General features: G+C 36.5%; 3 protein-coding genes across 3 annotated transcripts; all 3 read left to right on the plus strand.

Moving 5' to 3' along the window:
- Positions 1-6,203: 6,203 nt before the first annotated feature.
- Positions 6,204-9,882, plus strand: LOC104777968 (phytochrome-associated serine/threonine-protein phosphatase 1). The gene is made up of 10 exons (XM_010502295.3): positions 6,204-6,586; positions 7,012-7,158; positions 7,256-7,323; positions 7,554-7,611; positions 8,199-8,309; positions 8,426-8,476; positions 8,582-8,725; positions 8,822-8,917; positions 9,008-9,079; positions 9,479-9,882. Exons 1-10 carry the CDS (start codon positions 6,506-6,508, stop codon positions 9,560-9,562), a joined length of 912 nt encoding a protein of 303 aa, XP_010500597.1. The 5' UTR covers positions 6,204-6,505; the 3' UTR covers positions 9,563-9,882.
- A 15-nt stretch (positions 9,883-9,897) lies between these two features.
- LOC104777969 (uncharacterized) lies at positions 9,898-16,572 on the plus strand. The gene is made up of 11 exons (XM_010502296.3): positions 9,898-10,484; positions 10,589-10,872; positions 10,979-11,173; positions 13,795-14,141; positions 14,330-14,621; positions 14,904-15,062; positions 15,153-15,518; positions 15,753-15,818; positions 15,910-15,958; positions 16,080-16,203; positions 16,347-16,572. Exons 1-11 carry the CDS (start codon positions 10,097-10,099, stop codon positions 16,423-16,425), a joined length of 2,349 nt encoding a protein of 782 aa, XP_010500598.1. The 5' UTR covers positions 9,898-10,096; the 3' UTR covers positions 16,426-16,572.
- Positions 16,573-17,030: 458 nt separating this feature from the next.
- On the plus strand, positions 17,031-19,635 carry LOC104777970 (putative mitochondrial import receptor subunit TOM40-2). Its single transcript, XM_010502298.3, has 11 exons — positions 17,031-17,344; positions 17,677-17,758; positions 17,855-17,954; positions 18,048-18,143; positions 18,235-18,285; positions 18,388-18,453; positions 18,632-18,733; positions 18,810-18,878; positions 18,968-19,051; positions 19,143-19,238; positions 19,330-19,635. The coding sequence occupies exons 1-11, from the start codon at positions 17,218-17,220 to the stop codon at positions 19,381-19,383; spliced, it is 927 nt and encodes a 308-aa protein (XP_010500600.1). The 5' UTR covers positions 17,031-17,217; the 3' UTR covers positions 19,384-19,635.
- Positions 19,636-26,231: the final 6,596 nt, after the last annotated feature.

The raw sequence follows: 26,231 nt of genomic DNA on the forward strand, positions 1-26,231 counted from the left end.
TGGGTGTTGTTCTCCTCTGTCCTTCTTGATTAGTACGCCACTGACCGCCGAGCCGGAGACAGCGATGTACAGATATAGAGTTTCGCCCTGATCGGGCTTTGCTAGGAGAGGGGGAGTAGCTAGGTAGTGCTTGAGTTCTTGGAAAGCAGACTCTCACTTATCATCCCATTCGAACTTCTTGTTGCTACGAAGCAACTGGTAGAAAGGCAGACACTTATCGGTAGATCGTGAAATAAATCTGTTCAGAGCAGCGATCCGCCCGGTGAGGCGCTGAACTTCTCGGGTGTTGCGTGGAGATGGGAGGTTGGTAAGCGCCGAAATTTGTTTTGGGTTGGCTTCGATACCTCCCTTCGTGACGAGGTATCCGAAGAATTCTCCAGAAGTCACGTCGAACGAGCACTTGGCTGGGTTCAGCTTCATATTGTATCGGTTTAGCACTTCAAAACACTGAGCGAGATGCAAGACGTGATCAATGGCTTGGTTTGACTTGACCAGCATATCATCGATGTAAACTTCCATGGTTCGTCCGAGCTGCTCGACAAACATGCGGTTAACGAGGCGCTGATAGGTTGCACCAGCGTTTTTTAGGATAAATGGCATAACCTTGTAACAGTAAGTTCCCTGATCGGTGATGAAGGACGTTTTCTCCTGATCGTTCTTGTGCATCATAATCTGGTTGTATCCTGAGTACGCATCCATGAACGACAAAAGTTCGCTCCCCGCGGTTGCCTCGACTAGTTGGTCGATTCGTGGTAGGGGGAAGCTATCCTTTGGACACGCCTTGTTAAGATCGGTAAAATCGACGCACACTCGCACTTGCCGTTCTTTTTCTTTACCACTTCTAAATTGCTCAGCCAGTCGGGATATTTAACCTCACTGATGGATCCAGCCTCTAGCAATTTCTTGAGTTCCTCGTTAATGGCGGCGGTACGCTCTAGCCCGAGCTTTCGTCGCCTTTGTTTGATTGGCTTGAACGTCAAGTCCACATTGAGCTCGTGGCAGGTTATGTTGGGGTCGATGCCGGTCATACTGATCATGCTCCAAGCAAAGGTCGTTGCGTTCTGGCACAAGAACTTTACGAGCTCGTCCTTGATTGGTTGTGGTAGGTCGGCCCCGATTCCCACGCATCGAGTTGCGTCCGAAGAGTCAATGTTTACTTGGATGATTGATTCAGAGTTAGGGTGGACACGACTATCTAGGCGCTCGGCTGAGTCCGAAACGGTGAATGTTCGGGCGTGGCGTTGTTGTCGCTCAATGATGAAGCAGGTTCTTGCTACCAACGGGTACCCTTGTAGTGTAAATATTCCTCTAGGAGTTGGGAACTTTAGGCACTGGTGGTAAGTTGACGCCACAACCTTCATCTTATGCAGCCAAGGAGTGCCGAGGATGACATTGTATACGATCGGCTTGTCGACGATAGCAAAGTTGATGCAATGCATCGTCCCGCCCACATAAACTGGTAGCATGATCGTGCCTTCGGTCATCACTGTGTCACCGTTGAATCCGGTGAGAGGTTGAACATCGTGCTCGGTGGTCCGCAGGTCGATTTCCATTTGAATGAGCACGTCTTTGAAAATGACGTTTACTGAACTACCTGTGTCGATCAAGATTTTGGTAACCATGCTTTCGCCGATCTCCATCTCGACCACCAGTGGGTCGTTATGAGGTCCAGTTAGACCCGATGCATCGGCCTCTGTGAACACGATTGGATCGGAGTTTATAGTAGGTGGTGTGCTTTGAGCTAAACATCCTCGCTTGACCTCTAGTCCCCGTCGATAAGCTTTGATAGAACAGACCGAGTCGCGGCAAGTCGCCAGACCACCCATGATCATGTTTATTCTTCGGCGTGGAGCCGGAGCGTTCGCATCCTCACTGCGCTCGGGATTCCTTTTATGGGTTGATGGTGGGGGCGGAGGTAGAGTTTCGGGTCTCGGTTGTGGCGCGGGGGCGGTTTTATATTGCTTGCTTGGGTTTTTGTTCTCAGGATTGAAAAAATGGTTATCCCTGTGAACGGCTATTTGTCGTCGCTCGAGATCGACGTCAATTTGGCCTTCTTTAAATTTGTCGAGCAATATTTGTTGGAGGGTGCGGCATTCTTCTGTTGAGTGTCCTGCTCGCTTGTGGTATTCGCAATATTTGTTGCCGTCCTTTCCTGATGGGTCTCGGATCCACTTGCTATTCCAGGGCCTTGATGAAGATGCCTTGGGATCTTGATTGCTAACTGCAAATGTTTGGACTTTCTTTCCTTTGTCCAACTTATCGGTGTATTCTTTGTCAAAGTGTTGACGAGGCTCGTGATGCTCGTCTTGTGCCTTCTCTTTTCCTTTGGACGATTTGGGGGTCAGGGGTTCTGGACAGTTTGTCCTCGATGCATTCTCTTTGTCTAACTCTATGTATCTGTTAGCACGGTGTAGTGCGTCATCCAGAGTCAGAGGCTCGTGTATTATTATGTCCTCCCTAAATCGGGAGTCGTGAGCGAGAGCATTTTGGAGAGCTGATATTGTCGTGTCGTCGGCAATCGAGAGCTTCGAGACGATTCTTTTAAACCTCTCCATGAAGTCTCGGAGAGATTCGTCGTTTCGCTGGAACATGTTCCAGAGATCGGCGTTCGACGCACCTCGAATCATGAATGTAGAGTGATGTTGGAGAAAAGCGGTGGTAAGCTCGTGATAGGTTCCTATCGAGTTCGGCGGGAGCCGGGAGAACCACCCTAGAGCCTCATGGTCTAAATTCTCAACGAATAGCTGGCAGCAGCCAGCTTCGTACTCTTCGTCAGTGAAATGAGCTCGGCTGATTGCAAAACTCATTGACGTCAAAAATGGTTTCAGATCGTCTAATCCATTGTACGGGGTGAACTTAAACTTGTTTACGTAACGGACTTGAGTGCGAGAGATTCGTGCCGTAAACGGTGAGCACTAGACTTCTTCGAGCACTCAATCGAGGTTGGGAGCAGAGCTCGTGGCTCGATGGACTCTGGAAGAGAGGTCGTGGACCATCGCCTCTAGGCGCCGTATGGTTTCATCCTTGAGATCGGCCTCGGGCTGTTGGATCGGCAGTGTCGGCGTCGGCGGGCTACCGCTCCTTTGGTCATGGTCGTCTCGCAGGTCCTCATTTGGCTCCTCTCTACTGCGTCGATCAACGGATCCTACGATAATGGACGTCGGGCGGCGTATGTGGCCTTCGTATCGGTCCTCCATAGAAGGTTGCGCTGGGGGAGGATTCTCGTTCTCGCCGGCAGGACTGCTGTCGTTCCGGCGCTTACCCCTCCTTCGTTGGAGCTTGCTGATTTGGTTCTGCGAGGCCTCTTGTGCGGCTGCGATGGCCTCGAGCCGTTCGTTCATTCGTGTTTCCTGGCCATCAAGACGACCGAGAATGACCTGCATCATATCGTCGAGTCTGTTTCTTTGTACAGGTAAGGGGAGAGTGGCGCTGGGGAGAGTGGTAGCGTTGGTGAGAGCGGCGGTGAGGAGAGCAGCGGCGTTGGTAACCAGCTGGTCTACGGCAGGTCCGGCTTCGGCGTGTGCAGCTACGGGAGGCTCGGAGGACGCGTCAGGCGCCGGTGGAGAGACTGTGCTCGGCAGTGGGCCTTCGACTGGGCTTGGCAAGGAGCCTTCGGTTGGGCTTGGCAGGGAGTTCGGCAGGGAGCTCCGCAGGGAGCTCGGCAGGGAGCTCGGCAGGGAGCTCGGCGGGGGGACAGTTCGTGTTCTTGTTCGCCCCCATCGCCCCTCCATTGGCTGCTCCGTTGCTTCGTTGAAGTTTTCGCTGGGGTTTGTCATGACTCTTGAGGCTTCGAAGAAGTGAGGATCGTCGGTTTTGATTCGTCAAAAGAAACGCTTTACTCTTGCCCCACGGTGGGCACCAATTGTTTGTACCGGGGATTACACAGTTTAAACAAATAATGATTTTGTGGGAAAGAGCAAGCAAGTTCTTTTATTAATCAGGGAAAACGTGAGATCGTCACTTAAAACAAGTCGGGTTAGAGCTTGTTTGTTCACAAACGAACTAGCAAGCTTAAAGTGACGAACTGAAAACAATAACGAATTATACGAAAGACAATAGCAGTTTTCGATGCAAAGTATTGCTCTGTAGGTATTGTCCGCGGGTCAGGATGGTGATCCCAATAAATGCTTTTTCCTTTTATAGGGGACTGTTGACCTAGGAACGTCTAGGGTTTTCGTCGTGAATTCCCGAGATTGCCTTTTGCGGGAATTAATGACTTGCTCCCATTCTTATCGAGCCGAGACTGTGATTAATTAATCTCGTTGGGCCAAGTGGCATATTGGGCGTAGCCCATATCCCAACAGATTATATATAAACACTATCTCCCAAATCTGGCTTCCATTTGTTTAAAAACTTTCTTTGAATTTTCTGAGCCATTTTTTCCACAGTTTCGTCATCACAAGATACAAGTTCATCATAGACAATGAGAGTCGACCATGAGTTCAATATAGTAAATAGTTTTTCGACCGATATATAATCATCAAATTTGTCACTAGCGGAGTTGGTAGTTTCCAATTTTCATCTTTTTTTTTTGTCCCACTATAATAGTTGCAAACATTTTGTTCTCCGAGCAGTCCACTAACATTTAGCACCGTCGACAAATTCTTGTTTTACTAAAATTTCCGGTTATGAAAGATTCTTCCAACCGCATTCGTCATTAAGAGAGTTTAAACCCACCGGGCCACTGCAAAGCAATTACATCCTTCTAAACCCACCAAACACTAAAAAGGTAAAAATGATTGAGCTTAAGATCGCCAATTGACCAAGTCGAAAACAAAACCCACACATGGACCCTTACGTAAAATTATGTCCCACCAACAAATGACTGTTTTCCATTATAATCTGGAGACCATCGTAACAACAATGTTTGTCTAAAAAAAAATTATTTCTACATTGAAAGTCAAATTTTTTTTAAAAAAACCCCAAAATAAATACAAAAAAAAAAACACTTTCTACATTAGAGTTGTTTTCAACTTGTTGTTTGGCTTACTTCTAAGTTCTAACCCATTATGGATGATTTTCGACGAACAATTCTCTTCGAAATACAACATATATAAAATAGGTTTCGAAATATGTCTTTACACACATAATTCATTTTGACAAGATTTTATAAATTAACTAGGAATGCCTACATTTTGGGTGAAATTATTTTCAGGTGTATTTGAATGATCACAGGTATAGTCAAAAAAATAAATTACCCAAAAATGGATATATCTTAAAAAAAACTTTTGAAAATGTAGAGTTACTAGGATTTAACCCGCGGTACACCGCGGGACAATATTTTTAATTTTAAAAATTTAAATTTATATTGTATTTATTTGTTATTTTATTATTGTTTTATTAATTTAAAAAAAAATATAAAATTTTACAGGTATTTGATATAAGTATTCAAAGTATAGGATTTTTGTATTGTTTTCAAGGTTTTAACCCGTGTGGTATATGTATAGTCTAGTAATACATTTATCTCCTGGTACACATCTAAAAGTGTTAAAAAAAAAAAACAATTCCACTTAACTCCCTATATAGGATTAATGCCAACCCGTCTCACTAAAATCGAAATATTTTTTTGCGCAAAAAAAAAATCTATATAAGTTTTTATCAAGTTTAATTATGTTAATTGTTTTACAAAATTAGCATACTTATATAGTTTATAATTTTTCCATGTCAATATATATAGTTTATGATAATTAATAGAATTTTAATTTTTTTGGTAATTCCTCAAAAAATAAAAAATAAACCAAATTATATGGGGGTTTTCAACATATTTAATGTGACATTTTATAATTGGATTTTCCGTTTAGGAAATTTATTAATGTTAATATTATTATGGATATTGTAAACTTTTGCTATGGAAAATATGTTGTATATCATTTAAATTTGAGAGATTCTAGCATCCATAAAAATAGTTTTGGAGATTTAATTGGTTTAAACTTTAATGGATAGAGTTGTTTTTGGAAAAATTGGAATGTATAGATGTTGCTAAGATTTTATGGCAATAAATGTAACAAATGTTGGTCAATTTAAGAAAGTTTAGTATTTGAGTTTCTCTGCAATGTTATTTATGGAATTGGTTTAGGGGTTAATGTTGTTAAAAAAATTAAATAATTAAAATTTAAAGGGTATAAACGAAAATGTATTTCAAAAATGTTAATATAGATAAAGTTTGGTGGGTAATTAAAGTAATAAACTAAAAAATTAAAAATGATGATTAGAGTATTTGCCAGAAAAATGATTAATAATAATTATCGGACGGGTCGAGTAATGAAGATGGGGGAAGACCAAATTGGGTTTGGGTCAGAGATTGTTTGGTTCGTTGTGTTTGTTTCCCCTTTCTCTCTCTCTTTCCACTTACGTAACCCTAACGAAGCGGAGGGAGCAATGCTCTGCTAGATCTATCTTTTGCTTCAATTCTCCACCAAAGATCGTCCAAACTCGCCGTTGAAATCGACGAAACAGCACCAATTTCTCACTTACTTACACACAGAGGGGATAATTAAAGGCCGCCATGGATTTAGATCAATGGATTTCCAAGGTTAAAGACGGCCAACATCTCTCTGAGGACGAGCTTCAGCTTCTCTGCGAATACGTACGTCCTTCTTTGTTCTTCTTCTTTTTGTTGTTCGTGTGTGCTTTGCTTTCTCTTCTGCGAAGATTCATGCGTCTACAAAACCCAATTCTTTGCTTTCCCGATTCAGGCTTTTAGCTTTGCTTTGTAGAAGAACTTCACTTTGAATCTGGTCTCTTCTTCTACCTTACTGTTGTTTCCTTTGTTTTACGGATTTTAGGGTTTTTGGTTCAATCAACTTGCAAATTCGCTTCTAAATTCTAGGGGTTTTAGGGATAACTTTACTTCTTCTGTAGCCCAATTTAATACACTTAACGGATGCACAAGTCCCACGCTCTTGCAAAACTTGTTATTTGAGTGTAGTAGACTTCTTCTTCTTTTCATGAAAATGCTTTGCTAAGATGGATTGGTAACCACACAAGATGTGTCTTGACTATTATTTATAGGTGAAAGAAATTCTTATTGAGGAATCAAATGTACAACCTGTCAACAGTCCTGTCACCGTCTGTGGTGATATCCATGGCCAGTTTCATGACCTTATGAAGCTTTTCCAGACCGGAGGTCATGTTCCCGAGACTAATTACATATTTATGGTATAGACTATAGACTTTGTCTTTTTGGGCTTAGTCTCTTAAGAGAAATCAGTATGTATGTATACATAGGTTAATTTTCTGTTGGGGATTTTCTCAGGGAGATTTCGTTGATAGAGGTTACAACAGTCTTGAAGTTTTCACCATTCTTTTGCTTCTTAAAGCAAGGTACGTTTTTTTAATTGAATTTTTCCTGTTGTTATGCATTTTCATATGAGATATTGATCATCCTTCCTTTTCACTGTATATCATAGTTCTCTTTAGAATGCTCTATAAGCTGTAAATGTATTGCTCTACTGCAAGTAGATCTCTGTTTTGTTTTCCTGGAATTCTCTACATCCAACTTACTTTGCTGTGAGCTTTAAAAACCGCTCTTGTATTTGTATTTCAATGCGTAGACATCCAGCCAATATCACACTTCTGCGGGGAAATCATGAAAGCAGACAGCTAACTCAGGTATGCATAATTCTATGCCACTTATGTCTATTGTTGCTGTGCTCTACTGCTCTTCATGCAATTCCTAGGGGAGAAGTAATTTTGATTTTCTTCCTCAATTGTTATAACTTGTGTTGAAAGTTGATTTTGTACATGTTGCAATGCCATGCTAGATTTAGACATGGATATTAACTAAGATGCATTTTATGTGAACTTTTAGCAACCAGTGCTTTTCTTCTTGGACTTCATTTCTCTCTATTCCTCCATCATATCATAGATTTTAGAATGCACGTCAAGGAAGAAGATTGTAGTAATATTTTGTTGTAAACCTTCACTATGATTAAGCAGAGAAGTGTACCTCCTAGTGCAAATTAGATGTGTATGATCTACTGGCGGTATGGTCAAATTTACTTGCATAGTAGCAAGATTTAGAAAGTTGGTACGTAAACAATCCAAGACATCCACAGAAAAAAATATGAAATGACCACAATTGTATTGGGTTCTGGTTAAAGTGTCATATAACTCTTGGTGTGTCGTATTTTGTGCCCTGCATGTTCATTTTGTGATATAGTTATTTTAAATTATCATTCCAATTTTATATTTGCTAGGTGTATGGTTTCTATGACGAATGTCAAAGGAAGTATGGTAATGCTAATGCATGGAGATATTGCACGGATGTTTTTGACTATCTTACACTTTCAGCTATTATAGATGGCACTGTAAGTATTCTTCTCAGTTTCTTTGGCATTGTATTATGTTGTACATTCTCGTAGAGTTATATGAAGGCACAAGTTAGTTGTAAACTATACTAAAAAGTATTGCATCCTCGTTGTAGGTTCTTTGTGTTCATGGTGGCCTTTCACCTGATGTACGGACAATTGACCAGGTTAAAATGTGCTTTTTGTAATTGTATATTATTTTACCCTGTAACTGTTATTCATGATAAATTGAATCTCATTCACTCACTTAAGAATGTTATCTTGTCCTCTAGATAAGGCTGATTGAGCGGAATTGTGAGATTCCGCATGAAGGACCCTTCTGTGATCTGATGTGGAGTGATCCTGAAGATATTGAAACATGGGCTGTCAGTCCACGTGGAGCTGGTTGGCTTTTCGGGTCTAGGGTTACCACTGAGGTATGAATCTTTCTTTATTGGTTGAAATCTGAATAAGCTGGCTAAAGAATTAAATGTATTCCAGTTCACTGATATTTGGTTTTGCTTGTTGTGCAGTTTAACCATATTAACAATCTTGATCTAGTATGTCGCGCACACCAGCTTGTACAAGAAGGTCTCAAGTACATGTTCCAAGATAAAGGTCTCGTAACTGTAAGTGTCTAGTTTTCTTATGATTCATTCTGGATATTTGGAAGTATAATTTGCTTGGTAATGTTTCTTCTCTTTATTTTTTTTATAAAGGTGTGGTCTGCACCTAATTACTGCTACCGCTGTGGGAATGTGGCTTCTATATTGAGTTTCAATGACAACATGGTGAGTTATTTGTTTCCTTTTTTCCTACCTATGTGCCACAATCTCTTGTATCATGTTCTTTTATGCACTTTCTTTTACATGAGAGGATTTTACTTACTTACTTGTCTCTCTAGTCTCTACCCAAACGTGTACAAATTTGCTGTTTACTTGAACTTAGACAAGTAACTCTGGTGAGGTAGAGTTGGAATTATGTTTTTGTCATTCATATTAGATCATCTTCCATGGGTTTCTAGCTCTTCTAACAGTTGTGTGGGAACTATCTATCTATGTGCAATTCTAGCTCTTGGTGCGTTAGAATTGTCTGCCCATATCGATTGTGCTCTCTGTGTTTCTGGGAAGTGTTTAAGATCTGGTCCTCACTTACCGTTATGATACGTTGAAATATGCTTAATTTACCAGGAAAGGGAAGTGAAGTTCTTCACGGAAACAGAAGAGAACAATCAAATGAGAGGGCCAAGAACAGGTGTTCCATATTTTCTGTGATTCATGATGATGATCCTACATCGTTATTAGTCTCGTATTGCTCTGATCAAAGTTAGCCATTATCACCATTGCCATTGGCTTATGTTCGTTCAAGGTATATCATCTGATGTTGTTTACACTTCCATTGTTTTTTGCTTTTTCCATTTTGGAAACATTTTCTTGTGAAAGTGAATGTCACTTTGGTAATTTTAGTAGTTTTGATGCACTTTTTTAACCTGGACTTCTTCTGGATGTTATTATTATACGTGTTTCTTTCCTGTTTTGTTTCGTCTTTGTTCTGTATGTAAGACCAAAATCTTATTATCATCGCAACTTGTTTCGATCGGTTTTACTAGGATTCAGTTAGGTTTGGGTTAATAATCTGAGGCTAGAAAATTTCATCAAGTTCAATAAAATACTCCACTCAAGAACATAGACCGTCAATAAAACACTTTGGTTCGAAAAAGATAGGTCGGTTTGTCCAAACCGGATTTAACTGATCCTTAACAACAACAATAACGCGTCGCGAGTCTCTAGGCAACTAAAAACCCGTAAATGATAATAAGGGGGCGTGGACTCGTATCTCTCGGCACTCACTTTCTCGCGACTCGTAGTCGTCTTCTCCACTTCGATACTCCCCTCTCTTGCCTCGTTCCTCGTGTTGTTTCTCGCCGCCGCCCTATTCCACGGTTGTTTTGCTGTTCTTCTTCTTCTTCCTCGTCCTCTAATATTACCGGAGCTGCATCATTGCCGTTAACACCACCGGGAGACATGGCGGAATCCAGATCTCCTCCTGTGGCGAAGAAGGTGGAGCATGTGATGGAGATGTTCAGTGACGTTAGGGTTGACAATTACTACTGGCTCCGTGACGATTCTCGTTGCAATCCCGATATGCTTTCTTATCTCCATGAAGAAAACGACTACACTGATTACGTCATGTCTGGTGAGTCTCTCAATTTACCATCAGTAAGATTTTAGGGTTTCAGTTTTGTTAGTGACTTATTGAATTATGCAAGCTTGTGATAATGAAGATTGATATCATTTCAGGGACCAAGCAATTTGAGAATCAGCTGTTTGCTGAAATAAGAGGGAGAATCAAAGAAGATGATATATCTGCGCCTCTACGCAAGGGTCCTTACTACTATTATAAGAGATATCTTCAAGGAAAAGAGTATGTTCAGAACTGCAGGCGTTTGATCCCTGACAACAAAGCTGAGCCTTCTGTGTATGATACTATGCTAACTGGTCCTGATGCTCCTCCTGAGCATGTGATTTTAGATGAGAATATCAAGGCTCAAGAGCATGACTACTACCGAATTGGTGCCTTCAAGGTTGGACTATGAATTGATTTTTTTATTTACTCTTTAGAATGTTCTGTTTAAAATCTTCTATTGTTTGTTAACATGATGTGTCTCATTCTCTTGATTCTGTCTTCAGACCAGTCCTGATCATAAATTGGTGGCATATGCTGAGGACACAAAAGGTGATGAAATTTATACAGTAACTGTCATCGACTCTGAATCCCTAAAACCAGTGGGGGAACAGCTGAAAGGACTGACTTGTTATCTTGAATGGGCTGGTAATGATGCTTTGGTCTACATAACTATGGACGAAATCCTGCGACCTGACAAGGTTTACCTTCATTATTTTTCTCACCCTGCTATCTTATTGTATTGTACTTTGGATCCAGGGATTAACTTTTGCATGATATAGTACTGATAAGTTTTGAGATACCGCTAACTCCAATTGCACAACTAACCGATTACAAACTGATAAGAACAGAGAGAGGCTAGCACATCACTAGCTCAGCTCCCAACACACCATAAGAGAGAGAGTCTAGCACATCACTAGCTCACCTCTCCAAACACAAGCACATCGCTTGCCCAACATTCACAATCACAATATTCAACATAAGGAAGAAGATGAGCTTCCAAGGCTCTTTTAAACTCATTCTGCAACGGCAAAGCCTCTCTTTCTTTTCGAGTCTTTCCTCCACTCTTTGCTCTACTCCACGTCATCAATTTGTTTCTTCTTCTTTAAGTAGTACGATGATGAATCGTATCAATACTTCCTCCTTTGAAAACAAGCTTGTCCTCAAGCTTCTTGTTTATACTTGAACATCCAAGTTTTTGGAAACTTAAAACAAGCTTGTCCTCAAGCTTCTTGTTTATACTTGAACATCCAAGTTTTTGGAAACTTTCTCCTTTTCTGTTGTTGTTGTAGTAAAACGTGTAATAGGATACCTTGGAGATGAATCAATAAACGGTTTTGCCTTCCAGCCATAGATGAGCCCATACTTGTACTTTTTGTCTCATATCCATCCCAAGAACAACCGTGTTTCCAATTCCCAGCTTGTGATGAATCTGAAACAGTAGTATCAGTAGCTGCAGTTCCTTATTTCTCCACTTATGCTTTACTTGGAAGTTAGACACCATAGCCTCTATTGCTTGTCCTGCCCCATAGTCCACTCCCGATCTTGTCCAAAAACACAGGAAAACTATGATAAAACATCAACATCTCATTCTCCAAACCTGTGGCAGCCTCTCCATTACTTTCCCCACTGAGAGCAAGCTTGTCCTCAAGCTTGGAATGAGGAAACTGAAACTCCACCGCAACCTCCTTTTGCTTAATTTCTTGCGAAACCAGAGCTCTACTCCTGCAGATATCTTCTTTGAATTTAAACCACCAATTCTTGCACAACTTCCTCCTCCACAAATCTGAAACCCAACTATGGCTACCAAACAAGTGCAACATGCCAACTACAATTAGCCAACTCTTATTCTGCTGTATGTCAAACTTGGCTTTCTCTAGTGTAAGAAATTCAAGCAGCTTCCTAGCCACACCAAAGTCCAGTCCTAAAATTGATTTGTTAAGCTTAGACCTCTGGTTTTTCTTCAAGTATAACATCACATCTCCACACACAAACTGTTGTGTTCTTCTTGAATCATGGTTTATCATCACTCTACACAACAATTTTGTCATGTGATGTTGTCTCACCATCCCAAACAAAAGAAGAACAAACGCTGCCACATTTCTGGCCACAAACAAACACAGAGATTTGTTAGAAGCAGTTTGATTCCCGTTGACGTCAAAACCTGATTTGAAATCTTGTGATGCTACTGTATCTTTGAACTTGAATTTCCAGGTTCTAGGAAACTTCTGTTTCCGAAAGTTGTGAAAGACTATGGCTGCGACTTCAGTTGATTTCTCAAAAACCCACTGCATCTCTCTTGGTCCCAACTGGTTATGGGGTTGTTGTAGTCCCTCTGACTCATGTTTACACATAAATTTCCAAGGCTGTGAAGGATTTTCCTTTAGCATAGCGCTCAGCACATATACAACGCCACACGGTTCCTCTGATTTTGAGACATCATCTCCAAGAGCAGATTGCCACACTACCATGTTTGCACCACCAAGTGGGTCAACAATTGGTATTTCATGCTGCAACTCGGTAAACACTCTGTTTCTAGTCATAATGGATGATTGCGGCCCCAATTTCTCTTTATGCATCTCCCGCATAAACCATGTCAACGCAACTCCGTCTAAAAACAAGAAGACTAGATCAAGCTTCGCATCATCTGAGAAACAGCCACGATTTAAAGCCTCTTTACTTTTGGGATCCACAACGACAGATCTGTTCCGGTGAACATAGGCGTATCCATACAACCATCATCGTCATAGATCACAGATTCCACCGTCTTCATCGCGTTGAAGCTCTGATCACAGTTTCACCGCACCAATGATAAGTTTTGAGATACCGCTAACTCCAATTGCACAACTAACCGATTACAAACTGATAAGAACAGAGAGAGGCTAGCACATCACTAGCTCAGCTCCCAACACACCATAAGAGAGAGAGTCTAGCACATCACTAGCTCAACTCTCCAAACACAAGCACATCGCTTGCCCAACATTCACAATCACAATATTCAACATAATGAAGAAGATGAGCTTCCAAGGCTCTTTTAAACTCATTCTGCAACGGCAAAGCCTCTCTTTCTTTTCGACTCTTTCCTCCACTCTTTGCTCTACTCCACGTCATCAATTTGTTTCTTCTTCTTTAAGTAGTACGATGATGAATCGTATCAAGTACCTTTTAGAATTTACATTATCCTGTTTCTATCAGATTATGACATTATACACTTCATCGATGCCATATTTTTGAGTTTTTACTAAGTTTAATGGTGCTTTTTACTAGAAACATCAATTTGTGTGGCTTCCATGTTCTCATCTTCATATATTCTTTGAAACAGGTTTGGTTACATAAGCTGGGGACAGAGCAGAGCAGTGATATATGCCTTTACCATGAGAAGGATGATATGTTTTCTCTTGATCTTCACGCTTCTGAGAGCCACAAGTATATATTTGTTGCATCTGAAAGCAAAACGACAAGATTTGTCTTCTCACTTGATGTGTGCAAGCCTCAAGATGGACTTAGGGTGTTGACACCTCGTGTAGATGGCATTGATTCATCTGTCAGTCATCGTGGGAACCACTTTTTCATTCAGAGAAGGAGCACTGAATTTTACAACTCAGAATTGGTCGCCTGTTCAGTTGATGATACATCAAAGACAACTGTTCTGCTTCCACATAGAGAAAGGTAACCATCTTTGTTAAAATCTTTTTGCCATTGTCAGTGTTCCTATCCATATCGAAATGAAGTCCAACTATTCTTTTTGTCTCATGTATGTTCTTTGGCTTAGACCGCATGAGTGGCTGGGGTTGTTTTCGAATTGCTCTGATTCATTTAACTTCAAGTCACTTATGCTATATTTTTGACATGGACAGTGTAAAGATTCAGGAAATTCAGCTTTTTCGAGATCATCTCGCAGTTTTCGAGCGTGAACAGGGTCTGCAGAAGATAACAGTTCATAGGCTCCCTGCTGAGGGACAGCCACTGGAAAGTCTCCAAGGTGGTCGTAGTGTTAGCTTTGTTGACCCGGTCTATTCAGTTGACTCAACAGAGTCTGAATTTTCGTCCAATGTTTTAAGGTTCTGCTACAGTTCCTTGAAAACACCTCCTTCTGTGTATGACTATGACATGGACAGTGGTACTTCCGTTGTCAAGAAGATTGACACAGTAAGTAAACTACGTATTCTTGCCAAGTCCTCACTTTGGATCTATTTCCTATGCCCTCTGCACATTTAGTTGCGGATTTAAATAGTTGCAATGCATAAGCGTATTTTATTGAATGGTAATGAGTGGTACGGACATGAAATACACATGGAAAATATAAAAAATTTCAAGGTGTTTCTTTTTGGCTGTTACTTTGCCTTTACGGTTTTGTTTTCCTAATCTGTCTTCGTCTCTTTAGGCTTGGTCGTCCTTGATCAATTTGGTAACCTGATGTATTTCATTCAGGTATTGGGAGGTTTTGATGCGTCAAACTATGTTACAGAAAGGAAATGGGTAACAGCATCCGACGGAACTCAAATTCCAATGTCTATTGTGTATAACAAAAAACTTGCAAAGCTGGATGGATCTGATCCATTGCTGCTTTATGGATATGGTTCATATGAGGTATTTTTAGCTGAATTTTTTATGGTCCTCAGATTCTCGGTCCTTTTACTTCGTTCGAGCTAAGCTATGAAATACTCTTTTATCTTACAGATTTCCGTGGATCCATATTTCAAGGCATCAAGGTTATCCCTGTTAGATCGTGGGTTTATCTATGTAATTGCTCATATCCGTGGGGGTGGTGAAATGGGGAGACAGTGGTACGAGAATGGAAAGCTGTTGAAGAAGAAAAACACATTCACTGATTTTATTGCTTGTGCTGAGTATTTAATAGAAAATAAGTATTGCTCGAAAGAAAAACTGTGCATCGAAGGAAGAAGTGCTGGCGGATTGCTGATGGGTGCTGTCCTTAATATGAGGCCTGACTTATTCAAGGTGGCTGTCGCTGGAGTTCCTTTTGTAGACGTTTTGACAACAATGCTGGACCCAACAATTCCTCTTACGACATCAGAATGGGAGGTGGGTTCGATACTTGTTCAGTGTCTTAAAACGTTTGAATTGCATATTTTTTTCTTTACAGAGTACATCATCTGCATGTGTTTATATAGTGATTTGCATTGCGAATCGGAATAACCATAAGGGTAGATATATTTCCTTAGCAAATCAAGTAGGTGTCGTCTAATTCTGTTTAATAATGTTTGATAAATGGTTCAGTGCTTTAACTTGTGTGATGTTTGGCTTTTATAATTGTAGGAGTGGGGTGACCCCAGAAAGGAAGAATTTTACAACTATATGAAGTCGTATTCCCCTGTCGACAATGTGAGTATATATGTCTGACTTCTTTTGATATTATCTGCAATAAATGATTTGGAAGTTCTCTGTGATGATGCATTTGTTGACAATATAACAGGTAACAGCACAGAGTTATCCAAATATTCTTATAACTGCTGGGTTAAATGGTAAGCTTTCTTTAGTCCTAGAGACAATTTGAAAACGAAATTGCTTCTCTTTTATAAAGATGGCTCAGGTTTATTTCTGACCTATCGTCGACCTTTGTAATTGTTGCTATCTGCCCAACAGATCCAAGAGTTATGTACTCTGAACCTGGCAAGTGGGTGGCGAAACTGAGAGAAACGAAGACTGACAAGAACATACTTCTGTTCAAATGTGAGATTGGCGCAGGGCATTTCTCAAAATCGGGGAGGTATGGAATTAGTCCTTTCCTTTGTCCCAACAATATAACACATGCCAGTTTCTACAATTTAGACTATTACTTTCAATCCTATTCAGCTAAAGAAGATTTTTTCGCAATGTGGCTGGTTAATGGTTTGTTTGATGAACTTGCAGATTCGAGAAGCTTCAAGAAGATGCATTTATTTTTGCATTCATGATGAAAGTTTTGGACATGATTCCCGCGTCTGGGTGAGTTTAGGTTTGTAATTGTTTTCTTCTTTAAGCGCAGATTCCTCCTTATTCTTAAGACAATTTATTTTGCTTCGCGTTCTAAAGACTTGAAAGAAAGAATAACAGATAGTGGAGGATTTATTCAATCATATAAAAACTTAAATTTAAATCGGTTTACTTGATTTATTTTGTTTACTCAATCGGTTGAATTTCTTTAAATTAAATTTCTTGAATTATACAAATTAAATTAGTGTACAATTCTATTTGATACGTCTTAATGTATTATTTTACTTGATCTTCAAGTATTTACATACTGTATATGAAAGTATGTATATCTTGAAAAGCAATAAGATAGTTTCAAATCAATCTCGTAGTCTCTAAGATCTCCTAGTTCGATGATTAAAACCATTTGTTTTCTTTTTATCTTTAATATAAAAATATATAAAAAGGTCAATTTTAACATACTACTCAACTCTTTTGGAAATACGTGTGCTTTTAAGTCACTTATGAAAATTGGAAAATTATTACTACTTTCTAATTTACATTATATGAAAATAAACATCTTTTTTTTTGGGAAAAAAAAAAGAAAAGAAAAATATGAGACCCGAAATAGATGGGTTCGGGCCCGTTTCAGAAAAAGGTAAAATCAAACAAACCGTGTCAAACTAATTTTGGCACGATTACAAAACCCTTGACGTACACGCTGAGAGGCAAACAAAAACCAAAAACCCTTCAAAAACTCTCGTCTTCGTCTTCGTCTTCGTCTTCTTGGATTCCTCTCTCTAGCGAATCAACAGTTGTTCCTTGAGCAGCGATGGCGGGCTTTCAACCACCGATTTATACGCCGCAGGTCGATGTGAAGACCAAAATTGGCGAGAAAGTGGATTACTCAAACCTCCCTTGCCCCCTCATCTATGAGGAACTCCACCGTGAAGCTTACAGTTCAGTCTTCGCTCTTTATCTCTCTCTTCGTTCTTTGTGTTTTGAGAACTCTCTCTACTTTGGTAGATCACAATCTATCTGTGTATTATTATTAGGTTTCTGATTTCTTGGTTCTGTTAGTCTTGCGTTTGAAAGCAAAAATATCGGAATAAATAGATTAGTTTTGCCAAGAGTAATCGGAATAAATAGATGATTTTTAGTTGTTTTTTGTTAAATCACATTCTGATTTGGGTGTGTTTTGTGACCATGTGTTGGTACAAACCCTAAACCCTAATATGGTTTTGTGATGATTTTGTTTTGATTGACTCGTTTGGTTTCACTTAATTTGCAGTGTCTTTAAAGCCAGAACTATTCGAGGGTTTCCGCTTCGATTATAACAAGATTGTGAACCAGAAGTTTTTTGTCAGCCATAAGTACGTAATGATGATGATGATGTTTGGTTAACAAATTCAGTAATATCATTCTTCGTTTTGTGTGTTTCTTCAACTATATGCCTCTGTATTGAACAGCGTATCGATGGGACCGACTGAGGTTCCTACTCAACATTCCGAAGTAATCAAAATTCCAACTGCCAGTTATGACTTTGGTGCTACTTTCGTTGACCCCAAGGTATGTTTATGTTGATTGTAGCTGTGCGTACTTACTAGATATGATTTCCATCTAGCTGTGGGATATATAACATTGACAAAACTTTCTAAACAGCTGCTGCTTCTGGGAAGGGTCACGACGGATGGTAGACTTAATGCTAGAGGCAAGTGTGATTTAACTGACAATTTTTCCATCAAGGGTACTGCTCAGGTAAAAATAAGTGTCCTATTTGTGCGTTCTGATCTACGGCATAGTATTCTCCTTTTATCTTATAAACATATTGTTCCTTTTTCTCTGCCAGCTGACTAATGAAGAACATATGTCGCAAGGCCAACTCACTTTTGATTACAAGGTGATAATTTTTCTCTGTTCAGTATGTTGCTATCTTATATATGGTATGCAACTTTTAGCTTTATTTAGTTTTGACATATCCCGGTTTTACATTTATTTATAGGGGTCAGACTACAGAACTCAGCTTCAGGTTGGAAATGGTTCAATTTATGGAGCTAACTACATTCAGGTAAAGTCAACAACTGTCCTTTGCTATTATGCTTTATCTTTTTTCCTTAAGCTGGTCTCTATCATATTATGTGATCAAGTGTATATAGTTAGGTAGCTTTTCCCTTTATCCCTAGACAATTGTTTCTTTTACTTTGGTAGCATCTTTTCACTGAATTATATTTTGTTTTCTTTTGCAGCATGTGACACCACACCTATCTTTGGGTGGTGAAGTTTTCTGGATTGGTCAGAATAGGAAGTCGGGTGTTGGTTATACAGGTCGTTACGAGACTGATAAAATGGTAAGAGTAGTTTCTTTCTTTCTTGGATCTTCTTATATAGATTTTTCAATTTCAATAAATGTTTTGGTGTTATCAGATTGCGTCTGGGCAAGTTTCTTCCAATGGTTTGGCTGTCATGAACTATGTTCAAAAGGTTACAGAGAAGGTGAACATTCCAGCCTTGTCTTAATTAATTCATCTTTAATTCTATTTAGAGTATAAAAGCTAATTCATAATTTTTTCTTTAATAATCAGCTGTCACTTGCAACGGATTTCATTTACAACTATATCTCAAAAGATGTAACAGCTAGTGTGGGGTATGACTGCATGTTTAGACAGGTACATGCTTCGTTCCTTTTTGTACCATTGGAGTTTTGAAACAAGCAGCTAAAACATGTTCTAATTATGGTTATGGTTTTGGTTAATTTAGAGTCGATTAAGAGGAAAGATCGATTCTAACGGTGTTGTGGCTGCTTACCTCGAAGAACAATTGTCTCCTGGACTCAGATTACTTCTATCCGCAGAGGTAAAGAAAATGACTTTATACGTATACTATTCATTTTGAGTGCTTTTGATAATAATGAATGGTTGAAAAACACACTTGTTGAATGAACCAGGTGGATCATGTGAAGAAGGATTACAAGTTTGGTTTCGGTGTTAACGCTGCTTAATTCCGTAAAAAGAAAGACCTTGGCAATAAGCTAAAAAGCCCTGAAGATTCGGTTTATCATTCTTTGGCTGTTAGATTCTCTTAGTTAGATTATTTAGTGTATTACTCCCCAAAGAACACAAGCCAAGAAGCTCACATTGCGGAGGAGTGTTTTCATGTTCGTTATTAGTTAATTTCTTCTTATTTTTTTAATTGGTCAACTATTATCCTTAACTTCACTTAATAGTTTATAATCTGACAATCATTTTTCCTTTTCTTATCTTCATAATCATGAAGGAAAAAGTTTCCATCTTTTTGGACACCCATCATTGTATTGAACTACTGATTAAGCAGATATGACTTTTTGAATGCGCTATATGGTCCATTTGGAGTCTTACCAAACAGAGTCGCAATGACTTTTTTTTTTTTTTGTTATTATACATGTACCATTTTGTTGATCTTCCGCTCAACATAAGCACCCTTGTGGTATGTTTATAATTGGTCAACAATCCACGCAGAAGCGGAAGCGTTTAGAGGTAAATTTTTCTAAAAAAATAAGAAGCGGGTATGTGTTGGAAACTCCATGCTCCGTCTAAAATTAAAAATTTCTTTTAGCAAATTGCCTTTGGTTCTCTTCTATTGAGAGATTGGTTGGCTCATCAAAGAGTTCAATGTGATATTATGTGTAAAAGATGTGACTCGGAATGTGAGACAATCAACCATGCTCTTTTTGTGTGTCCTCGTTCGCGTCAAATTTGAGAGGTGTCTCTGATTCAGGTGACTCCAGGGGGTTTCCTTTATGAGTCTGTGTTTTCCATTCTGGATTTCTTCTATAGGCAAGGATCTTCTCATTCGGATGCTCAAATTCTCTTCATCGGTTACCTTGGATCTTATTGTTGCTTTGGAAGGATAGGAATAAAAAGGTATTTTAAGGCACGCAGCTTTCGCCTGAGGAGGTGATCAATCAGGCTGTAAGTGACCAAATATTTTGGGAGGAAGCACATGCTCAGGTAGTGGATTCGCCTGGTATTGCATATCTACCAGATTCTGGGATTCCCTCGACTTCTTCGAGTTAGGATCTTTGTTGTCATATTGATGGTTTCTGGAAAGGATTCGACCCCAACTCAGGTTTGGGGTGGTGGTGTGATAATGGCCATGCTTAGACCCTTTTGTTGGGTGCTCGATGTCTTCGGCGAAATATATAAGTTTTATGGTTTAAATTAGATAAATTTAGCATCCTTAGTTTACTAATTAATAAAAATATTAATATTAGTATAGAAAAACATCTAAATTTTTTTAGAAATTGAGGTTATTTTTTGTTGACTGGTATATTTTAAAAAATATGAAAAACCTATTGTCAAAAATTTACAACAAACTTGTGTTATATTTTTTTGACTAATTTTATTTCATCAAGTAATAAATATTTTCAAATTTCTTTCAACAAAATAGATAATATTATATACGGATAAAATCTTTTTAAAAAGTTTTAGTTAGATATATGTGTAATCCTCTTCACCATAAAGTCAACGAAATAAGTAAATTACTTTTCCTCATTATGTATTGTTGGAGGTGTGCTTTTTATCGGGAAAAATGTATTTTCAACCCAAACAATTTCGAAAATGTATTTTTTTACCCATACAATAAGAATGTGTATTTATCAACATGAACCATTAAAAAAATTTAAATAAACTACCTAAACTCTTATTAATAGTGTCAAAATCCGCATTGACTAATTTAAACATTAGTCAACAGTAAAAAAATGCTGACAAGGCATGATGTAGATGCTCAAGATGCACAACTTAGACGCTTACGAGACACGACATGAAAATTATAATTACAATAATTATTCTTAACAAAATTAATATACTTCTTAACCAAATAATGTTATTTGTGTTAAAATTTCACAAAATATTTTTACAAACTCAATTGTTGATTTTTTCAACCTATTGCATAATTAATTTCAAAAGAATATTTTTTAATTACGATTTTTATTAGTTATTACATCAAGGATTTTTAAAAAATATTCTTTAACTAGTTGATAAATGGTATCAAACTTATCAGAAATTATTAACAAAATCATTGACTATGTGTTTTGATTGAGAAATGTTTTTGAAATTAATTAATCAATAGGCTGATAAATCATTGATTTCGTGTGTTAAGAAATTTTTTTTTGTAATTATTTTATCCAAATAATACTATTTTGTTTTACAAAAATCAATAATGTAATAACTGCAATTAGAAAATATTCACTGAAATTAATCATGCAATAGATTGATAAAATTATTGATTTTATGATTTAAAAAAATATTTTTAAAATTGTTGTACCTAAATAATATTATTTGGTTATGAAGATAATACTAATTTTGTTAAGAGTAATTTTCATAATTATAATATGTCTCGTTAGCCGTTTTAATCATGTTCCGTCAGCGTTCAAATCATGCCACGCCATTATTTTTGACAGTTGACTATGATTAAATTAGTCAATGTTGATTTTGACACATTAATAAGAGTTTGGGTAGTTTATTTGAATTTGTTTAATGGTTCAGGTTGAAATAGACACGGTCTTATTATTTGGGTAGGAAAATACACTTTATAATTTGTCCGGGTTAAAATTTACCGTTTTCCTGCTTTTTATCCCCTTAAATGTAGCTTTAAAAAAAATTGCAAAATGAATATGCCACGTGTAATATGAAAACCTAATTGTTTCTTCTTCGTTTCTTGCCGAATTTTATGTTCTTCGTCATTCCTCTGTTCTTTTGATTAAATCCCTTTTTTCCAATTAAGAATAATCGAAATAGACAAGTGTTTTGGCCATATTATTGTTCGCGATTCCACTACGATTCGAAGTGTTTCCTGGCCATGGCTCTGAGGGACAAATGCGTTGCTTGCTTCAAAAGTTTCTTGTTTCCCTTCGACGTTGTTGATCATTCAGATCGGTAACTCCATGTGGCAGCATGTAAACTCTCTGGTACGTAATATCGACTTCAGCAATAAGTGTGACAAATGGGTCATCGATCATATGATTTGCTGCCGCGGAAGAGATAGAGTCAAGCACATGTTTCTGAACCCACTTGAAAGAAATGTACTTGTTCACCTACACTTTCGTTAGATTGCCATTGCAGTGTGCCATCTGGTCAGAGATGAGATATCAGTGTTGGATGATCTCCTCTCCGTTGGCTTTCTGATAAACAATCTTCTTGTATGTTCTCAACTTGCACATGACCCAGTTGGTTTGATCATTGCTTTGAAGTTGGAGGTCAGTGACATTTATTTACAATATAGTCAACCAATTGTAATTATTATTAAATTTTAGAGTTTTAAATACTTATTTTAGGGTAATTACTATTTAGAAATACAAATATAAATTAAAATTTCTTTGCTTCTTTTTTTTTTTAAATGAACTTGTTATAATTTTTCTTAAACAAATGTAATCCATGAAATAGTTTATTTTCATAAATATATTATTTTTATTTATGATTACCAAATATATTAGTTACATAAGATCTTTTTAAAGATATTTCTTGCATATCTTGTGTTTTAGAGAGTACTTACAAATAAGTTGATTTTAGATATATTTTATATATCCATTCAAATAAAGTTGAATTGATTTTAAATTTTACATACTTACATATTAATTAACTTTATTATTAAGGCTATAATGAATGCTTTACTATTTTAAAATACCTTTTTAATTAATTCAATTTTAATTTTAAAGTTTTTTTTTCAAAATTAAACTGGATTTATTTATTTGTTCCAAAAACTGTGAGGAAAAATATGCACAAATATTAACTTAAATATTTCTTTTCTTGTTTTTTTTTTTTTCATTTTTTACTTAAATATTTGTAAAGAATAAAAATTTAGATTTGATTTCTTATGTATTTAAACGTTTTCTTTATTTAATTTTGATGTATATGTTTTCTTTAATTAAATATTCTAAACGATTAAGATTTTGGCAAGATTACGGTTGATTAATACTTTAATAGATAATAAATATATTTGAAGAGATAATTAGGTCAACTAATTGGGTATTAAATGTCCCGCGTGGGATCCAATTTAATTTGAATGATTAGAGAATTTTAATTCCATGATATATTAATGTATTAATAATTATTGATTACTAACCATTTTATTTAAAAACTACCAAAAGAAAATCTTGGTTTAAAAGTTGGTCCATGAATACTCTTGCTTTAATATTATAGTATTATAGATATAGGCAGCTAAATGTACTTGGTTAGTAAAATAAACTGTTACTATTACTTGTAAAAACAGCTCGCTGTCGTTGTGATAGGAAAATAAGGTATGTATAATAGTAGAAGTGGCATTGTAGTTAGTTTTTATAAAATGAATTAATTCCAACATTATTAAGATATGTATAATGGTATATGATTCGGTTTTCTAATTGAGCTTGTCTAAGAATCGTACAATTCATCCATATTGGTGGAGAATCACCAAGGATACAAGGTTTCTTCACCTAGATTAGTACTCAAACTTTTAATTTGTGAGATGATGTATATAATATAATTAGTTGCTATTGATATACTCATATTGATCAACCTGATCTCCACAAAGAAGAATCTTGCAATGATTATAAACCCAATTATATCAACTAGATTAGGTACCCGCAAACGCGGGGAATTTTAATTTAAAACTATTTTGAATATAATTTTTTAATATAAATATGATCATTTGAATTTTTAAAAGATTTTATTTATAATATATGCTTTATTTTCTAAAAGTTTAGTAGAAAAAATTAATTATTTTTAACTATACTTTCTCTCGTTATCTTCTATGATTCAGTCGTTGTCTCCCAACATCTATTTTCTTTTTACGTTCTATTGGATCACATGTAATATATTTGATTATGAATTGATTCTCAAGACATATCATATCTATTTCCTTTTTACTACTCCCTCTGTTTAAAATTAAAGATGTTTTAGAGAATTTTTTTTTGTTTTATAATATAGGATGTTTTCAAGTTTCTAAGCAACTTTTAATTTAATATAATATTTTTATATTAATTATATTATGTATTTTTGTTTATGATTGGTTGAACTTTTTAAAATTGTACACTTCTTAATATGCGTGTTTTAAGTTGAAACTGAAGGAGTATTTTCAATACTCATTTTTTTAATAAATTGCATGATTTTCTTTGTTATAGTGATCGTCAAAGTCTTTACGGGAGATGTTTGTCATGAGATTTCTTTAATGGGAAAAATGTCAAAAAAAATTCCCAACTTTCAAATTATGGCAAAAAAAGCATCAACTTCTGAAATGTCATTTAAATCACCAAATTTTTGTTGATTTTTTATAAAAAATAGGTAACTTTCGTTGATTAGATCATTTAAGGCACAACGTTACATTTTCAGTTAAACAACGATGACAGAAGTTAACCCCAACAAGAATCACCGTTAAACGAAAACGACGTTGTTTTCATTAGAAGAATAAGTCAAAAAAGCTTGAACCCAACAAGAATTGAACTACCTACCTTTATGACTCATAACCACCTCTCTACCATTGAGCCACGATAACATTTCTATATATCTTTACAAACAGAAATATATTTATACGTAAATAATCGGTTATATGTAATGTATTTATAATATATATGTTATCATATCATTAATATATATATATATATATATATATTAACATTTTATGATATAATATATATAAAATATAAAGAGCAAAAACTAATATAACTTTTTTCTTTGCTAGATATATATATATATATATTTATTATAAAAACAAAATAAAATATATAATTCATTTTTTGCATATATTTAAATTAATATCTTATTTATCAGGTAAAAAGAGTGTAAATATTAAATGTGGCTTTTTGCACATATATATATACCAAAAAAGACATTGATGATTTTATTTGGTATTTGAAAAATATTTAATTTTTACTCTTTATATTATATATGTTATACACTAAAAGTTAATATATATATATATATATATAAAGAGTAATGATATAATAACATATATTTTATAAATACATTACATACATATAACAATTTTTTTCTTTGTGCTATTTTTAATCGATTGTCTACATATATATACATCTCTGATTGGTATAATATCTGAATGTTATTGTGGCTCAATGGCAGAGAGGTGGTTATGTGTCATAAAGGTAGGCAGTTTGATTTTTGCTGGGCTCAAATTTTTTTTGTCTTATTCTTCTAATGAAAACAACGTCGTTTTGGTTTAACGGAGATTCTAACGGAAGTTAACCCCATCATCGTTGTTTAACTAAAAATTTAACGTCGTGCCTTAAATGGTCTAGTCAACGAAATTTACCTATTTTTTAAAAAAGTCAACAAAAACTTGGTGATTTAAATGACATTTGAGAAGTTGATGCTTTTTTGGCCACATTTTAAAAGTTGGGAATTTTTTTGACATTTTTTCTTTTCTTTAATTGTGTGTTTGGTGCATTTAAAATTGCTTTATAGAGAACAAATCTCATACATGAACTCATTTCTGTTCACATACATAAGATTTCAACGTCAAATCTTCTGTTTTATCGTGAACGTTTGAAAGATGTAAATTTTCTTTTCACATAAATAGTTCACATAGATAATATTTTTAGTTTTAATTTTTCTAAAATGTGTCACTTACGAACTCATAAAAATTATTCGAACTTTCTTATTTCTAACTAAAAAGTCTTAAATATAACATTTCTATTACTATTGTAATTTCCAAATAGCATCCTCAATATTCTTCTTACATAGTTTTCATTAACTGAATAGATGTTTTGTGATGCTTAAGATAGTTTTTGTTTTATTTCAAATCACCTTGATCTTTTTTTTCAATCTATAATAATTTTCTAAACAGTGATTAATATTTAGTATTCCTGTTTAGAAATTGCTC

This window comes from Camelina sativa, chromosome 3, assembly GCF_030686135.1.
Source record: "Camelina sativa cultivar CO46 ecotype springtype chromosome 3, ASM3068613v1".
Classification (NCBI taxonomy): Eukaryota; Viridiplantae; Streptophyta; class Magnoliopsida; order Brassicales; family Brassicaceae; genus Camelina; species Camelina sativa.

Excerpts from the sequence above, each read along its gene's own strand:
- LOC104777968 (XM_010502295.3), top strand. The coding sequence starts at position 6,506 with ATGGATTTAGATCAATGGATTTCCAAGGTTAAAGACGGCCAACATCTC. Across the intron at positions 7,159-7,255 it reads AGACTAATTACATATTTATG|GGAGATTTCGTTGATAGAGG; the intron begins GTATAGACTATA and ends GGATTTTCTCAG. Across the intron at positions 8,477-8,581 it reads ATGTACGGACAATTGACCAG|ATAAGGCTGATTGAGCGGAA; the intron begins GTTAAAATGTGC and ends CTTGTCCTCTAG.
- LOC104777969 (XM_010502296.3), top strand. The coding sequence starts at position 10,097 with ATGATAATAAGGGGGCGTGGACTCGTATCTCTCGGCACTCACTTTCTC. Across the intron at positions 15,063-15,152 it reads ATGGATATGGTTCATATGAG|ATTTCCGTGGATCCATATTT; the intron begins GTATTTTTAGCT and ends TTTATCTTACAG. Across the intron at positions 15,819-15,909 it reads CGTATTCCCCTGTCGACAAT|GTAACAGCACAGAGTTATCC; the intron begins GTGAGTATATAT and ends ACAATATAACAG.
- LOC104777970 (XM_010502298.3), top strand. The coding sequence starts at position 17,218 with ATGGCGGGCTTTCAACCACCGATTTATACGCCGCAGGTCGATGTGAAG. Across the intron at positions 18,286-18,387 it reads AACTCACTTTTGATTACAAG|GGGTCAGACTACAGAACTCA; the intron begins GTGATAATTTTT and ends ATTTATTTATAG. Across the intron at positions 19,239-19,329 it reads GATTACTTCTATCCGCAGAG|GTGGATCATGTGAAGAAGGA; the intron begins GTAAAGAAAATG and ends TGAATGAACCAG.